The sequence below is a fragment of the Pinus tabuliformis genome, chromosome 9 (assembly GCF_031772625.1).
Source record: "Pinus tabuliformis cultivar Carrire ecotype Pingquan chromosome 9, CPIR1, whole genome shotgun sequence".
NCBI lineage: Eukaryota > Viridiplantae > Streptophyta > Pinopsida > Pinales > Pinaceae > Pinus > Pinus tabuliformis.
Window position 1 is genome coordinate 801,625,644 of NC_142307.1, and position 19,023 is coordinate 801,644,666.

Sequence of the window (19,023 nt, forward strand, 5' to 3'; positions counted from 1 at the left end):
GGAGTCACTAGAGGAGTAGAGAATCCCTAAGATATCTACTTGAACCAACTTGTGTTGGAGGTAAAATGTTAATGAGGCTTGAGTTCTTCCTATACTAAAATGCCTAGATGAAATGCATGTAAGTTTTTTCCCCAAAACAGATTGATTTGCAATGCTTGAAAATGAAATAGTGTTCAACAAAAGTTGCAATTATAACCTCAATTGGAAGAATAAAATTAGCTTACAAGTGTTACATGTGTCTCATCAATGAATTAAAATGATAAAAGTAATTTGCTTGAAAGTAAAATTTGTTTCAAATAGACAATGACAATAAATTGCTCCAATATTCAAGATAACAATGTAGCATTAAAATGAAACATGTATTCAAGTGCTCATGAAACAATTTACCAACGTAAATGGTAACAAATCAAACATTGTTAAGAATATAAAATACTTACATGTAAATGATGAATTGCCCAAAGTAAAGTGTAAGCTTGTAGCTCCAAGCAACAATGAGATAGAAAATGCAAAGCTCAAATGAAATTGTAACAAACTTTAACTTAAAAATGAAATATGATAGTGAGATTGTGTTAATTCCCAATTAAAACATGCATGTAAGTAAATGGAGTGGTAAAGTTTAAACCATGCAAATATCAATCCACCCAAGAGAAGTCTCCCTCTAAATGGGGAGATAGGATACCATGGGAGAAATCCCAAACTCCCACAAGCAAATTAGATCTTTTATCAATATTAAAATGAGAAGAGGACCCTTCAAAGTCCTCAATTAAACTTCAAGGAGAATTTTCACAATAATTGCTTGAAGATTGGACATTATACCTCCTTTCTTGAGAAAGTAATGACAAAATTTCACAAAACTTATGGAAGGGAAACAAGGTGAAAGTTTTATCCAAATTCCCACGGCTTAGAGAGGAAAATGGGCAGCCCTCTAGTGAACTCGACTTTGGCCGAAAGAAGCCTCAAAAGGGCTCATGGCATCCTTGAAAATCGAACCCCCAACACTTGCCAAAGCTCCTGCAAACACTTGTTAAATGTTGCTAGAGATTGCTCTTCAAAATCTGTCACACAAGGGTTAGCAAACAATCCAAACAATGGTTGCAAAATAAGTTAAGTATTAATGAAAAAATCAGCAAGATAAAATGTATATGTACAATTATAATTCACAGAAGGCTAAGCTAAGGAATAAAAGTAAACTCTTGTCTTTGCTTAGCCATCTTTAAGCTCTTAGATAGCAAATGATAGAAATGAAGTCCAATGTTTTTTAAAAGAGATTTAAATTTAGAAGTACTCGGCTTGTGTACAAGCTATGTGCCAAAACCCCTACAAAACCACTTTGTACGATAAGACTATGAAGGCTCAAAGAACAAATGAGATCTCCTTTGAGAATGTATCAAAAGTGGGTTGGTCTCTCCAAAGACTTCCCTTCGGGTTTGATTCTATGATCCCAACAAGATGTTCCCTCTACAAAACTTCAATCAAGAATTAGTTCTATATAGATTTAGCAATAAACAATGATAAAAAATTCTAGAGATTTATTTAAAACCAACTAGAGCATTCTATACCTAGAGTATACTTCTAAATCAAATGTCAATGCAAGATAGCTCTACATTAACAAATCTACAAGAGCGTATGAACACAAATTAGATCAAAGCATGAGTAAAAAGAATTATACCAATGATCAACAATTTATCACACTCTTAAAGGAGGAACACCTCATGAATGAAACCCCAAAGTCTTTATTGATATTTTTGAAAGTGTACAAGGCACAAGTGCTTCCGCAAGCACAATAGCTAGTAACAATATATACAAATGAGATATCAAGGCTCTATTATATAGAACTATGAGAGTCAATCTCAATGTAGAAGTGATTAAACATGTGGTATGAGGTGACAATCCCAAAAAGAACTTCAAATTTGTTGAATGGAGCTCAAATGCCAAGTGTAAAAATCAAATTCTGGCAAGTGGACATCATTTTCTTCTTCCCTTATGTGTCAAATTCAAATTTTATGATGGAATGACGAGTGTATATGGGTGGTAACCCATGTGAGGACAATTTATCACAAAAATCTCCACCAAATATTCTCCCAAATCCTCCCAGATATGCATTAACTTGACAAATTCGAATTTCCAAATAAGCAGCTTTCTCATTTAATGCCAAAGGTTCGATTTTATTTGAGCACATGTTATTTCCTTGATTTTAGGAATCCACATCACCTTGGGACTTCACTTTAACTCCCCCATAATTTTCCACCTTATTTCCACAACATTTAGCATGTGTGGATATTTATTTTTCTCCGTTTATTTAATTTCTAGCTTAATTAATTGCCAAATTTCCCACTAAACTTAGGCAAAGTGGGTTTTGAGGGTTAAGAACACATTTTTAACCCCTCAAAGTGTGTCATAGTAGAAATTTGAGGGTGAAAGGTGCAAATTTCATTACTCATACCCCATACAACTTTTTTAGACATCACTTATTACCTTACAAGTACAATTTTTATTGTAATTTCCGCAGTGCGGAAAATCTAAAAATTTTAAAAATGACTACTTAGACCTAACCAAATTCCACGAAAATTTTTGCGTGATCTAGTATGGTAATGTACATCAACTCTAGACACTAAGATGTGTTAGGGACTCAACTTTCAAATTGTCACCCCGACTTAGGAGTAAAAGGTGAGTGAAAAAACCCAGAAAATTATCTGTTTCTGAAAAAAATGGATAATTAACCAAAAAAAAAATTCCAAGGTGTACTCGTACGCTAATAGAGCCCCAACATCCTAGGCCTGTTACAAACTCAAAACTCATCATTACTAGTATTACTTATTACAATTCCCCGCAGGGTGTGAAATTTGGGTACAAAAAAGATGATGAGAAAATAGTAGAGTTTAAAAACTCTGTTGACTGATGATATTTGATGGTACAAGTGCCCTTTGATACATCCTTGGGCATGGAATCTTCATATAATCATTAGGTTACTTCATTGGTCAACATTTGGCTCCACATGGGGGTGCATGCTAGATATGAAGTAATAGTGTGCAAGAACCTAGAATCTGCATCCATCGACAAAAGACATATATCAACAGTATCCATTCAAAATATCATCAAATGGAATCAAGTACAGAAATGAAGAAATGGAAATTTATGCTAAGAGCATAAATGACAATTTATTCTTGAAACAAAAATGACAAGGGATAAGGTTAGAAATATGATACAAAAAGGTGCCCCATGGCATTAGGTGTCTTTGTTGAAATCCATCTTAAGAACCTGCTTACTTTCAGGCAGATCCATGGGCTGCTTTTTTGATGTGCCCTGTCCAATTTTGAATATTTGAGGACTTTAATCAATCCCAACAATGTGTTGTACATGGCCATCAGATTTACCAAATCCTTTCCACTTTTTTCTTTTTTCTTAATAAATTGTGATGTTGATGTTGAGGTGATCAAAGTAGACCTTTCTGCCTAATCTTGAAGATGCTCTGATGGAAAATTCGATGTATCCAAGACTTCTTCAGGCAGATCCATGGGTTTCTTTTCTGATGTGCCGTGTCCAATTCTGAATATTTGAGGACTTTGATCAATCCCAACACTGTGTTGTACATGGCCATCAGATTTACCAAATCCTTTCCGCTTTTTTCTTTTTTTCTTAATAGATTGTGATGTTGATGTTGAGGTGATCAAAGTAGACCTTTCTGCCCGATCTTGAAGATGCTCTGATGGAAAATTCGAAGTATCCAAGACTTCTTTGATCTGCCTTTGTCCATTTTGCTTCTGCTCTGACATGGGTGATGGATCAATCTCATAATTATAAACCTGATTCCCCTCAGTTTCCTTGCTATCCAAGTCTCCATCAATTAGCCATTTTTCAATGGAGTAAATGACCTCCTCATAATGAGATGAAGATTGCTTCAATGGATTGGGAGGCTTATGATTTGTTTCTTTGTTCTTTTCCCATCCGTCATCTATCTTGAGATGGAATTTTTGTACCTGTAATCTTTCCATTTCCTCCAACCTATTATGAAAAGTGATCTGGTTAGCCTTCACAACACTTATTTTCTTGGCATGATTTGTTTCCATGGTGTTGATTAATTGTACTTGTTTTTCTTCCATGGCGAGCAACCTATTTTGAATAGAGATCATCTGATTAGAATGATTCACTTCCATGGCCCTTATTGCTTGTGCATGATTTTCCTCCATGGCCTTAATGAGTTGAGCTTGGTTGAGTTGCACATCCTAAATCATTTGAGTCAACCCCTTGATGAGATCCTTATCATTCTCATTTGCTCGAGTTTTGATTTTTTTTCATCTCCATATTTTTCTTCAAAGGCATCAATGATTGATTCTAGAGAATCAAAATTGTTAGCAGGTAAGTCTATGAACCAATCCATAGCATCGCCATCTAATGAAAATATGAAAAGTCTCATTTTAACGTCCTCATAACCTTTGACCTTCATCTCAATTTTCGTGTCAAAATTTGACTTATTTTGACTTTAGAAAATTTCCAAATTTTTCCAATTATTCATTTTTTTTTTTATTTTTTCTTCATTTTTGCCACTGACATTAGAAAAATCGGCTTTTGAGGGATTATAAGTCGTTTTTTGACCCTCAAAGTGAGTCCTAGAATAATGTTGGGCCTCTAAGGATGAATTTCGAGTAGTCACACGCCCCAAACATTTCCTAAGGCCACTTATTTACATCATTACATAGAAAATAATTTTAAAATCTCGTTTTGCAGGAAATTGTTAATTATTAAAAAATCCTACTTAGACCTAGTCAAATTCCTCAAAATTTCAGAGATGGCCTAGCATGGTAATATACATTGACTATAGACACTAAGATGCATTAGGGGCTCAACCTTCAAGCTGTCACCCCGACTTTGGGTTAATGTAGTGAGTGAAAAATCTAGAAAATTATTTGCCGCTAAAAACCAAAAACAATTAACCAAGTAAAAAAAACACTCCAAGATGTACTCGCTTGTTGATCGAGTCCCAACACCCTAGGCCTGTTACATGGCTTTATTCATCAAGCTAGTGACATTTATACAATATCCCGTAGGGCTGCGGAATCTGAGGACTGAAGAAGAAGTAGAGTTTAAAACTCTGGTAATCTAATGATATCTAATGGTGCAAGTGTCCTTTGGTACATCCTTGGGCTCATCAGGTGCCACTCCAGTGGTCAACAAGACAATCTCGTTTGTAATGTCCATATTCAGGACACCCATAACATTGGATCTTCGCCATGTCCCTTTTTTTTTCTGAGAATCAAACTTCCCAAATTTTCTTTTTCTTCTTGTCATTGTAGCATAAGCTAGATTTTGCTCACCTGCTCCCATATCAGATTTGGCCTTTAGTCTAGATTCTTCATTCTTGCACAGTGACCATAGATCCTGGAATGGAGTAGCTTCTTTCTTCCCATAAATCTTGAAGTAAAGTTACCCTACTCCTCTGGTAGTGCAATTAATACAACTGTAGTCATTTCTCTATCAAACATGACTTCTCCCACATCTTGTAGTTGATCCTGGATTTCAAATATCCTCATAAAGTATGAGGCTATTCCATCTTCCTTTGACATCTTCAGCTTGTAGATTTCTTGCCTTAATGAGATGAATTCTCCAACAGTGCTTACGGAATACAACTCTACCAGTTTGTCATAGATTTCTTTTGAAGTTTCGAGTTTTGATACGTATCGGATGAGGGGATCCTTAATGGATTCTATGAGAATCCTTTGAACCTTAACTTCCCCTTTCATAAACTTTGCAAGAGCTTGAGCATCTTCCTTTCCTGGTTTGGTGATAGATCCTTTGACATGTTCCATAACCTCATTTTCAATGAGATTCAGATCTGTCATTTTCTTCCATGCAAGATAGTTAGAAGCCCCAGCCAATTTGTTGCTTTCCTTGCAAAAAGATATTTTGAAAGATTCAGATGTGGACATAAATATACTTACTTGATAGAATGTTCCTTCTTCTTGTTGCTTCCTTGATGTTGATGATGATATAGAAGATAAAAAACTTCTCCTTGATGAAGATAGTTTTCTTCAATAATGATCCTTGATCCCATAGAGAGGGAGATCCCTTGGATCTCTTGATGATGATGATGTCTTCAATGGTAGGGTTTTGGCCTTCTTTCCTTGATGATGATCAAAATACTTCTTTGTAGGCTTCTTTGATCTAGGGTTTGTGAAAATTTCTGAATCTAATACATCAGAAACCCCTACTGCAATATCTGGTTTACTATCTCCTACTTGTTCATTACATTAACAAGTTATTTATTAGCATAAACATCATAGTGAACACAATTGCAGCCTTCACATCTATATAGATCAATAACTAAAATAAATTGAGACAACACAAGGGACACCATTATTTTTGGACAATCGTCCCCGGAAAAACCCAATGCGGGAAAACCATATATGAGGGTTTTATTATTAAGAAGATTTATGAATACAACTAGGGTACAAGAAATGGCTCACCCTTCAGAGAATATCCTTGGCAACAATACCTCTATCTTGAGACAGATATTCTGGCTGATCAGCAACTGAATGAACAATCCCACATTGCTTGCGGTTGTTCCTTATGTTGGACAGCGAAAGCTACTCCACGCACTCCTCTGGAACTCTGTCACTCTCTTCGGAACTGCGTCACCCTCTCTGGCTTTGTGCCAGCCAATCAGCTCACAGTCAGTCCCACTGAATCACTTCAGTGCAGCCTCTGAAGCACACTGCGTCCTCTATGTTAGCCTCTTTGGCCTCTGCATCATATTTTTTGGCCCTCTGCATCCTCTACGCTGGCCTCCTTAGCCTCTGCGTCAACCCTTGTTGCCTCTACATCAACCCTCCTAGGCTCTGCACCGCCTCTTCCGGCACTCTATTGCCTCTCTTATATGTATCCTTCAGCCTTGAATCGAAATCCCTTGCTAAACTACCCCTCGCTGCAGCTAATCACTCACTCGATTTCCTCAGCAAACCTTGCCCCAGAAAATCGAATTCTTGATCTCTCTTGATGTGTCTCCAACTGACCCTCGACCCTCCTCTTATACTTTTCTTGTTGACGATTCAACAGCCAAGATTAAGTCCCTAATCAATGGCTAAGATTAGATCTAGCTTGATCATCGTTATTCAAAACTTTCTCATCCATATTATATTAATACACATTAATATTTTAATTTTCTTAAGTTTAGACTTAGGGTTAAAAATATTAATTATTTTAATATCTCTTATCTAGGTGGAATTTCTCCAAACGATTTCTAGTTCTTGGAGATCTCATGAGCCTTAGCCTCTACACCAATTTTCATAGCTAGAGCACATCCAATGCTACCAAAAATCAACAGGGTTTTGATGCTTTCTTTGTAGATCTTGACTTCAAGATGATCTTCGCATTGATGCCTTCCTTGAAATTCGATCCTTGAGTGTCCCTTGATAAGATGTCCTTCCTTGACTTAGTCACCTTAGCTCTAAAACCATGTTGAGAAATCTAAGGCATCGAGATTAACTGATTTCTATTCTATTAGTAACTACTTGTAAATGCTTTTTACTTTATTAGATTAGGATCTTCCTTTATTTAGATTATTAGTGTTCTTTTTCATCAAACAACTTACCAAGGCATAACCATAAAGAGACAAGAGACACAGAATATAGGCTATCAGACAGGGCCAAAATGTCTCCTTCTTGAGAGGAAAACCCGAACAAATTCTTCTTATAGAGATTCCAATTGACGAATACCAAGACCAAGACCCTTGACCTATTTGCCACTCCAAGACCAAGACACAAGTTCCCTTGATGAGATCCTTAGTCAACGATAGTCAACCTTTTGCTTCTTCCTTCCTCTCTGATCCTCTTCAACTTCAGCTTTATGCTTCAGACTTTCAGCGTCCTTGAATTAGTTCTGCGATTGTTGACCCTAATTCATTCACAAGACCTTCCCTTTATGACTTGATTCCCTTCGCTTTAGAGGGAGTTCCTTTCCTTGGTAACTCGGCTAGTGATACACCCTTGTCTTCTCTTGATTTGACCTTCTTACGGATCTGCAATACTTCAGCCTTTTTCTACAACAGAAACAGTCCTTTATCTTCGCATGTGTGAGTGAAGGTTAACCCTAAAACAGACCCAAACAGTCCTCGCTCTTCCCTCCTTCCTTTCGCTGGCTATATGAATTATTTCCAAGTGATTCTCGCACTTCCTTACACTTCAGACCTTGACCGAAAATCTATGCCTGAAATGATGTTGAGCTGCCCTATAAATAGTTGTTTCCTCATCAAAATAAGTCGATTTGACAAGAAGTTGGGCCAACGTGTCATTTGGAGAGGTATTGTTATTCTTCTTGAAGCCAACTTGAAAGGAGATGCTTGTGCTTGTCTTGGAGGGCTATTTGACACTTTCATTGACTCTTATACAAATGTAACATGCCCAAGAAGGATCCTTCATACATGACATTGACTCTCTGACTTTATGACCAATCCTAAGTGCTCATAATGGGAGCCATTACTAAAAATAAAATTCCTTGTTCATGAAACCCATGAGACAAGTATTACAAAAATTAGTTTATTTTTCTTTACATCAATTACATAAAATTACATTTACATGTCATTATGAAGACCGAAACTAGTTACACTTTTCAACACATCAAGCCTTGGATTTCAAGACACCCCAAGAAGTCTTCACTGGTAAGAAGCTTGATGTTTCCCATTTTAGAATCTTTGGTTGTCCTATGTATTTTCATGTTCCTAAAGAGAAAAGGAACAAGTTGGAAGCTTCCGAGAAGAAAGGTATATTCGTTAGATACAGTGAAAATTCAAAGGCATATAGAATTTATGTACCTGGTCAAAGAGATGTGGAAGTAAGCAAATATGTTGCTTTTGATGAAGACATTGCCCTTGGGAAAGCCAGAGATCTCTCCATCTCAAGAAAGGACGATGATGTTGATGTTGAAAAACAGGAAGAACCTCTGATGGATGAGCTTATGCCCGATGGATCCTCTTGATGCACCTGGTGATTTCTCTACCTCAAGCAAAAGACCACCATGGCTCAAGGATACACTTCAAGATGTTGAAAATCATACTGCTCCAAGAGGGACATTTCGATAAAGTAAGAAGCCTAACAGGTATCAAGGGTACTTGGTTGCCATGAGTACTATTAATAAAGTTGAACCTTGCACGTTCGAAGAAGCTATAAAACACCAGGTATGGAAAGATTCGATGAATGAGGAATATGAATCAATCATGAAAAACGATGTCTGGGAAGTAGTGCCTAGACCCAAGGACAAGTCTGTGGTCACTTCTAAATGGATCTACAAGATAAAACAAGGATTTTATGGAAGTGTTGAAAAGTATAAGGCAAGGTTCGTAGCTCATGGCTTCTCTCAAAAAGGAGTGGACTATGATGAAATATTTGCACCGTTTGCTCGATATACCACTATCTGGTCTATAATTGCTCTTGTAGCCAATCAAGGATGGAGCCTACATCAAATGGAAATCAAGACTGCTTTCTTGCATGGCTCACTGAAGGAGGAAGTCTACTTGGAACAACCGCAGGGGTTTGAAGTACAAGATCGAAGGTATCATGTATGCATTGTGCAAGTTGAAGAAATCCCTTTATGGGTTAAAGCAACCCCTAGGGCTTGATACGAAAGAATTGATAGCTATCTTATGAAGTTGGGATTTACAAGGAGCTAAGTTGATCCAAACCTATACTTCAAGGTTGAAAAGGACATGCCACTTATTTTAGTCCTTTGTGTTGATGATCTCTTTCTGACTAGTGTAGACCCTCTCATTTATCAATGCAAGAGGGAATTGACTTCCAAATTCGAGATGAAGGACCTAGGATTGATGCATTGCTTCCTAGGCTTGGAGGTCTGGCAAAAGCTAATTGAGATTTTCCTTTCTCAAGGAAAATACATTGTGAAGATGTTAGAAAGATGTGGAATGGTGGAATGCAAGTTTGTGTCTACACGGATAGAACTAAACTTCAAGAAGCTATGTGGAAGTGTTGTTGGTCCCGAATTGGCAAATCCTTCTTAATACAAACAATTTGTGGGGGGCCTGATGTTCTTGGTAAACTCTCTATCGAACATATGCTTCATTGTAAATACTTTGATTCAATTTAAGGTAGAGCCTCATCACATACATTGGGTTGCCGCAAATAATCTCTTAAGATATCTTCATGGCACTATCAAATATGGACTGAGATACACTGTCAGGAATTTGAGGCTACATGGATATTCTGACACTGACTGGGCTAGTAGTGTGGTGGATAGAAAAGTACGTCTAGATGTTGTTTCTCCTTGGGATTTGCTTCAATTTCTTGGATGAGCAAGAAGCAAAAATTAGTTGCTCTAAGCACCGCAGAGGCCGAATATATTGCAGCTAGTATGGCCTGTTGTGAAGCTACTGGTTGAGAAAGCTCTTCAGTGAGCTATTTGAGCATGTGTCGGATACCACTGTTATCTATTGCGACAATCAAAGTGGGATTTACCTTTTAGAGAATCTCGTGTTCCACAACCACTCCAAGCATATTGATATCAGGTACCACTTTATCCGAGATATGGTACAATGAGGAGCAATAAGGCTATAACACATCAATACAGATGAACGAGTTGCAGACATCCTCACAAATCCCTTGGGGAAGGTCAAATTCTTAGCCTTCCACGAGAGACTTGGAGTCATGGAAGGACCCTCCCATGAGGGTTCCGCTTGAGTTAGACATTGAGCACTGGGCGCTCCTGGGATCCTAGGGTTCTTCTTGAAGCTATATGCAACCATAGGGTGAGTGGTTCACCTTCCCCTATAGGTACGTTGTGTACAAAGTGAGTGGTTCACCTTCCCATGTGATACCCCATGATGATATATGTGAGCATAGGGTGAGTGGTTCACTTTCCCCTATGGTTGATGATATATGCATAGGCTAAGTGGTTCACCTTCTCCTATGGCATATGAGCAAGATGAGTGGTTCACCTTCTCCTGCGGATGCCCCAACATACATCCTACCCTTGCAGTCTAGGACTCTTGGGATGTAGCTCTCATTTGGCCAATGAATTGGGAAAAGTGGTTAGAGACCATAGCACTACAGATGGACGTATCGTGTACTATCATACTCCCTATGTCTAGGATGCATGAATTTCAACAACTTGATCACTTAGGATCAAGTCTGATTGGGGTTCTACCCTTGGTTATGTGGACTGACTTTTCTCAATCGAGAATGGTAAGGTCTTGTGACTCACTCTCGATCAATCCTTCTTATTATCTATATCAATCTTCAGCAAAGATGAGACGAGATAGTACATGATGATCAGGATGGCATGAATCATGATGATGGATGGATATTGGCAAGTGGAATTCTCCCTAGTTGAAAGGGAGTTTTAAAATATGCAACTAGGGCCAAATTCCACTTTGGACAGCGCATTTGCAAAAGATGATTATTGATTTGAATTCCTCTTTTCAAGACTAAAATCGACCTAAGGATCACTGAATTTGGACAAGGAGAAATATGTTTTTGAAGACAAGCCCACACATGTACTTTTGGTCAAGGTCGGCCCTACCTTCATGTAGGCTCATGAAGCCTAAGAGACATGTCTTTTGACCCATGTTGACTTGTATAAATTGACATTGAGGAAACCTCATTTGTGCATCTTATCAACACACATCTCTCTCTCCTTATTTTATTGGTTCGTACATCTGATTGGGCAGCTATTCATCTCACACATGCAAGTTTGTGGAGGACAGATCTGACCTGCATTGACTTTTTGTTTCTGGGAAACTTTGACCAGCATTGACCGAGGCTCATTTGACTTCATTTGACTGCGGTTTTGGTGTGTTTCTCTTTGTTTCAGCAGGCCGCATTTATTGGCACATATTTCGAGGCATTCTGGGCAGGTTGACCACAGGGCTGTGTTGACTGTTTGACCGCAGAGCTGACTTTTGTTTGACTGAGTTTGACTGCTCCTTTGATGACTGTTTTTGCTGCTGGTTGACCTCCAAGGAAGGCCGAATTGCTTTGACCTTGACCGAGCTCAAGAAGTACACTTTTACTGCTGCGTTGACCACTGTTGACTTTCTAGTTAGGGTTGTTTGACTGTGGTTGACTGAGAGAAGAATTGCAGATTTTTATTGGGTCATTTATTTGACTAAGGGCAATGGTATTGGATCATATATCATTGTACTCTATTTGATATTCTCTCTCTGCTGAACATTTGATATTTGATAATAAGAAAAATTGATCAAGGGTTTTCCCCATCTTGGGGTTTTTCCCTAGCTTGAGCCAAATTCTTGTGTTCTCTTGTCTTGGCTTGTCTTCTGCAGTTTATTGTTTATGTTCTATCTATAGTTACTGTCAATGTGAATTAATGGTTTATGTGATTGCTATTGGAAGTTAAGTGGAAATTATCATTGGGCTAATAAAAGGAAATTGAAGTAATTGTTGCAAGCATACAACATATCATTGTTATCTAAAGTTAACAAATACCATTCAGTAAGCCTTTTGAGCTCATCCTTGAGCTCTGAAGTTTGTTTGCTTGGGTTTGAAAGAATCTCAAGTGGTTTTGAATTATTGAATTTTATATCAATTGTGTCCCTCTCTTTATGATTAGCATTAGACCATATAATTATCAGCATATGCCTTACAATGGAGTTGGAAAGCTGGTTAGCCCTTTTTGAATTCTTAACAAGTAGTTTTACAAAATGCATTTGATCAAGATTTTGTATTCTCATAAAATTTTAGACATGCACTTTAAACACCTTTATATAATGTGGAAATTCAATACATTGATGAAAACAGATATGACTAACTAGAACATTATAAAACACATCTATAGTATATACTATGAACAAATGTATGATGTGAACTAAACTTGGCAGACACAAGATATTGCCCCGCTTTTGGTTACGTTCAAGGCAATGATATTTACGGAGGGCTTCAAACTTATAGGAACACTTCAGCTTATGTCAAAACAAAAATATGACCTGAGCTGGAACTTTATAACGCAATGACCCATTGCTTATATCCTCACAATTTAACATATATTGAGTTTTCTGTTAGAGCCTATAAATATTTGCTTCTGTGTTACGCTCATTTCATCACATCGCATGCAAACCATTCAGTTGACCATTTGTTTGTATGCTTTTCAAGAGAAGTGTTTTCATCGTGGGAATATCATGAGGCAAGTTTTCTGATTTGTTTGAACCAAATATTCTTACTAGCAGGGTTAAAGACCTTATTTCCATAGAGGGTTGGAATGAAAAGGAAATATGCAACTAAGGTTCCCATTAAGTTTTTCCTCTTTTCATAGATAAGATGCATTATTGGAAGCTATATATGTGGCTTGAAACTTATCTTTTGTTTATTGTCCATGTGCACAGATAATTTTTGTCCTAGATTTGCACATATATAAATAATATCACAGATGAAGTAACAAAATTGGATGCACTTTCACACATTGCAGGAAACTTTTTGACAGTTACAAAGAAATGGATATCAGGGGACAAGTTGTCTTTATCATTTCCAGTTAGCCTTAGGACAGAAAGCATTCAAGGTTTGTTCTTTTATGACAAAACTTCAAAGTTCAAACACATAATGTGGTAGTCTCTATTGATTTCTAGAGGTGCTGCAGAGCAGTTAGAATTTAGGACACTGAGTTTAGTTAGATAAAATGCTGAAACCTTTCTACAATTGTTATTTTTTTATAGATGATCGCCCTCAGTTTCAATCAGTTCAGGCAATCTTGTTTGGCCCTTACCTGCTAGCTGGCATGACCGATGGAGAATGGGACCTAAACATAGGAAACACAAATTCATTTTCTGATTGGATCACATCTGTTCCTCCTGACTTTGCTTCGCAGTTACACACTTTTAGTCAAGAATGGAAGATATCTGGTTCAAATGAATCCAAGAACAACACCCTTGTAATTACATACAACAATGTTTCAAAATCAATAATAATGGATTCTTTTCCAGAGGAAGGGACAAATGAGGCAGCACATGCTACTTTCAGAATTGTAGATACTAATGTAAAGGCTAGTCGCAAAAGGATAAGAAATTCAGATTCAGCCATGGATTTTGTGGGAAAGACAGTTTATCTGGAGCTATTTGGTCATCCTGGAATGGCTATTACCCATCAGGGAATCAATAATAATTTGACTGTTTCACAGCAAGATGAGGTTAGCCTGGCAGATAAAGATCAGTGTTCTGTGAGACCTTGCATGGCACTGTCGGTGGGCAGGGCGAGCATCTTCAAAGTACACACAGGATTGGATGGGAATAATAATTCTCTCTCTTTTGAGTCTGTAAATTTTCGTGGTTGCTTTCTATATGGAGGGACACGTTATCAGACTGGACAAGCTGTTCAACTGCAGTGCAAGCCTACAAAAAGGGATTTGGATTTCAACCATGCAGTTAGCTACAATGCAAACACAGGACTCAGTATATATCATCCAATCAGTTTTATTGCTACTGGTGCAAAGAGAAGCTACCTTCTTGCACCTCTTTTGGCCTTCAGGGATGAATCTTATACAGTGTATTTCCACATCACTAGTTGAACCCCTTTTCCTAAACATGTCTCCAAATAGATTAGGGTAGACTAAGGCCACTTTGCACGAGTTTAGCTTCATTAAAATCTGTTCAGCACTCTGTTAAGAATAGTTTGCAGTACATTCCCATTAACTGTATTTATTCACTGACTCTTAAGCTATGTATTTTTAATTAAATAGTCCAAGATATGTTCTCCAAATTACCTTAAGATACCTGCCTGTGCCAAATAGCTCGTTGCTACCAATGTAAAATCAATTTTAAGTTTTAATAGCAATTGATCATTTAGAAATAATGATTATGACATAATTGCAGTTCTCTGCTTTCATTTATAACGTTGAATGTACAACTGGAACTCAGAAGATTAATGTTGTTCTATGGATGTACATACATGATATATTAGAGTAATTTTATATTTTTAAGATGCAATCTTATTATTTCAACTCTCATGTTCTTGATATTCATAACTAAATATGTTGTATGAATATTAATATATGAAATCATTTTGTGATTATGTTAAACACAACTTATATATACTACATAAAGAAGTTGAACATAAAGACCTTGTTTACTCTAAGATCATTAGGGTTAGGATTTCTAAGCATGGATGTAACTAAATTATTATGCTAGAGTATTAATACAAGTGATATGAGTACTAAATTTGGACTAAGAAATAATTAAATAGAAAATATCATTTAGATAGTCATTTAAATCCATATTTTATACATTATATAAAACAAGCTAAGGAATTAAGTCTTTGGTGGCTGCTTACATTTGCAGGTATTCGGTGTAACATACCATTACTGATTAATTTGGTAAATTAATTAATTTCTATCAACAACTTGTTTTTTCTTTTCTACTGAGAAGTGGGAAAAGGAGTAATAAGAGTATGTCAATACGAATTAGCTAAACTAAAAGACTACAATCTCTCCAAAGCATTTAGATCCTTGCCCCTAATTTATTATCAAAATGAAATTTAATAACCTATACAACTTCTATGTGACTTATATTTTAATAAATTTCTTAGCAAATGTATCATAAATTTTGATAAAGTTAATCTACTTACTCCACTCTAATTCTACATGGTAAACTCATAACAGAGGCATATACCAATGAAGCACTTTTCCATCAAACAAAATCTAACAGCATACAAAATTTCACCAAAAGCAAGCTATTTAGCTCACAATAACTATAAAACATGGAAACTTGATAAACATATCATATAACAGATTGTAGATCACAGACAACTTATTCAATATATATATATATATATGACCGAAAATTTCTGAATCTAACAAATCAGATCCTACTGCAATAAACTGATTTGCATTACTTGCTTGTGTTCTTCATTCTAACAAGTTATTTTCATAATTATTCAGAAAATATTAATGCAAATACACTGCAGCCTACACCAATATACAGATCAATTACTGAAAAATAAATAAGACAACACACAAAGGACACACTTATTTTTGGACTAAATGTCCCCAGAAAAACCCAATGTGTGAAAACTGGTGCAGCAGATATGAGGGTATTATTATTATGCAGATTTCTGAATAACACTAGGGTGCCAAATCCGGCTCACCCAATAGAAAATAAACCCTGCAGACATACCTCTATCCGGAGACAGAGATTTTGGCAGATCTAGCAACTGGATGAACAAACCCCACAGGTGACTGCATTGCCCCCAGTGCTTTGCAAAGATGGCTGCTCCCAGCTCTGCGCTAGGACTGCACTGGGACTGCGTCACCTCCTCTAGGAGCTGTGTCACCCTCCCAGCGAGCCTTCCCGGCTCAGAAATCGATCTGCTGAATTGATGCCCAATCTGCCTCACAGAAACCCCAACGCTGCCTCTATATGATTGTGTTAGCCCTCCAGCCTCCGCATCACCCTCCTAGAGCTGCGATGTCTCTCCCTAGTGTTGTGTTGCCTCTCTGCTATGTATTATCGGCCTTGGACGAAAGTCCCACTACCGAACTACCCCTCTCTGCACTAGAAGCTCACTCTGAAATTCTCAGCAAACCACGCCCCAGAATTTCGATCTAGCTCAAGTGCTGCTCTCACTGTGTGTGTTCTCCAACTGACCCCAAGCCTTCCTTTATACTTTTCCTGTTCAAAAATCAACGGTCATGATCTAATCTCTAATCAACGGCTAAGATTAAATTAGACTTGATCCTCGTCACTTAGAAGCTTCTCACCCATATTTACATTAATTCACTTTAATTATTTTAATTTCCTAAGTTTTAACTTAGGCACCATTAAAAATAATTAATTATTTGAATAATATGCACTCTTGATGGAATTTCTCCAAACGATTTTTGGGTATTGGAGATCTCATGTGTTCTAGCCCCTCCACAAAATTTCGGAGCTAAAGCACATCCGATGCTACCCAAAAATCAACACTCCCTCTTAGCGAGGAATGTGCCCTAGCAATACTTCCCAGTAGAATTATCACACTGATCCATGACATCAGTCCTCTGCGCTGTTGATGCTCGACCTACTGCCCTCCATCCACTACGTTGCTGCAATCTGTACTACTGCCCATGACACTGCCACTGTCACTATTGCATTTGTACTGCAGCTTCCTCTCAATATGTTGCATCATGCTGCCCATAGCACTGCCACTGCTAACTGTTGCACTGCAACTCAATTGTTGAGAAGTAAGCAACTGAAAAAGCCACCCAAATGCTGACATGTTGTTCAATCTGGATGCCCCTTGACATTGAAGCTACCTTTGCTGCTAATATGTGTTGACCCTCTGATGCTACTGCATTGCTTTTGTATCTGATCTATGCCTTCCACACTGCTACAACACTCCATTGCGCTGCTTCAGACTTTGGTGCTCTAGCTCTGCCATTGTTGCTCCATCATGCCTTGCACCAACTGACTCCTGTCATTCTATTACTGTCATTAAGGGCTCCCATAACCGTATGTGATCCAAGAGTCTGGGCAACTCAAAGATCCTGCCCCTTACTTCACTGTAGCTCCAACTACAGTTCTATATCACCCCACTTCTTTTCTAGAGGTGCATGAGCACTCATGGCGCAATCATCATCGTCCTCTCCGACAGCTTGCGCTAGAGTAGCCTTTGAGTCAGACTTCTCTTCTTTGTCCTTCTTCTTCTGAGAGCACTGCGTGGAGAAATGACCCATCTCTCCACATCTGAAGCATCTGACTTTGGATATGTCCTTCTTCTTTAATTTTTGTTGCCCTTGTTGTCCCGCTAATGCGAGAGCCACATCCTCCTCTTCCTCCTTCTTGATTCTAATCCCTTTGCTGCTACTTCCTGCCTTCGTCCATCGTCTGATCTCTTCCCATCGAAGAGCTGCCCACATGTCCTCCCAACTGAGAAGAGAAGCCCTGCCCAAGATGCTTTGGGCAAAGGTTTCCTGGTCACAAATCCTTTGCAACCTGAGAAGGAAGGGATCGATTTCTTCTCCCTTTTACATCTAAAACTCTCTTAGTTGACTCTCAAGCAACATCTTCTGCTAAACAGAAGTTCCCTCGTAATGTGGTTAAGGCCTCCTAAATTTCCCTTGATGTGTCCTTCTCAGCAATATGTGGGATCACATGATCCTTGACCCCGTCCAAGATCATGAACTTTGCTTTTGCCTGAGCCTCCTCGTACTTTTTGAGAGGATCAACATCAACCAAAGCAACAACCGTCTTCAAGGCATAATCCTTTATGCGATGTTTATCCAAAACTGCCAGGATCTTGGCCTTCCAGATGACAAAGTTGGATGCTTCATCCAACCTGTCCTAATCCCTTAGTCCGTTAATGGCCATCTCTACTCAAATGAATGTCGAACCGGTTCTCTTCTCCCTCTTTCGCTGCTGCCCCAACAAAACTCGGATCTAGATTTCTTTGGTGCTAGAAATCCTCTAAGGAACAAGCTCCCTCTAAATTTTGAACTTTGATTTCCTTCACGAAAATCCTTGTGCCAACCACTTTCGAACCACCCCTCTCTGATCTCTCTTTGTTGCTACTCAACACTGGATCTAGATTTCTTGGGAAGAAATCTTCTGAGGAACTGATTCCCTCTACTTTGCTTCTGCCCCACTCGGTACCGTTCTGCACCAACAGAATCAGCACCCCACCAACAACTCCAGATAAAATCTATGTTGCACCCCTCACCACAGCAACTAGAAAACCGAGACTCAACAGTCTCTGCGCTGGCCCAGAGACCACTGTGCTGCCCTCTGCAGCAACAGCGTCACCCAATCAGGCAGACGCTGAATCTGCGCGAGCCTTCCTTGGTGACTGCGTCACCTCTCCTCTGCTCTCTTCGCCTGAAACTGCGTTGTCTCTCGGGACAGTTGTCTTCATGCACAAATTTTTCCTCTGTCCTTTCGCTGATGGCTTCAATCCTCCTTGATCTGCAATCCCTATGATACCATGTGAAAAATTATGAATCTAACAAATCATAAATCCCACTGCAATAAACTGATTTTCATTACCTGCTTGTGTTCTTCATTTTAACACGTTATTTTCATAATTATTCAGAAAATATTAATGCAAATAC

General features: G+C 38.1%; 1 protein-coding gene and 1 long non-coding RNA gene across 2 annotated transcripts in view; one reads left to right on the forward strand and one right to left on the reverse strand.

The window, feature by feature from the left end:
- The window catches only part of LOC149151192 (uncharacterized), a 95,396-nt gene extending 80,685 nt beyond the window's left edge, over nt 1-14,711 (forward strand). The window contains exons 12-13 of the mRNA XM_089439965.1: nt 13,420-13,509; nt 13,664-14,711. Of these exons, the coding sequence (XP_089296091.1) occupies nt 13,420-13,509; nt 13,664-14,511 (938 nt within the window). The 3' untranslated portion in view covers nt 14,512-14,711. The remainder of the gene's footprint in view (nt 1-13,419; nt 13,510-13,663) is intronic.
- Nucleotides 1-19,023, reverse strand: part of LOC149151193 (uncharacterized) — a 149,509-nt gene that overhangs the window by 74,441 nt on the left and 56,045 nt on the right. The window lies entirely within an intron of this gene.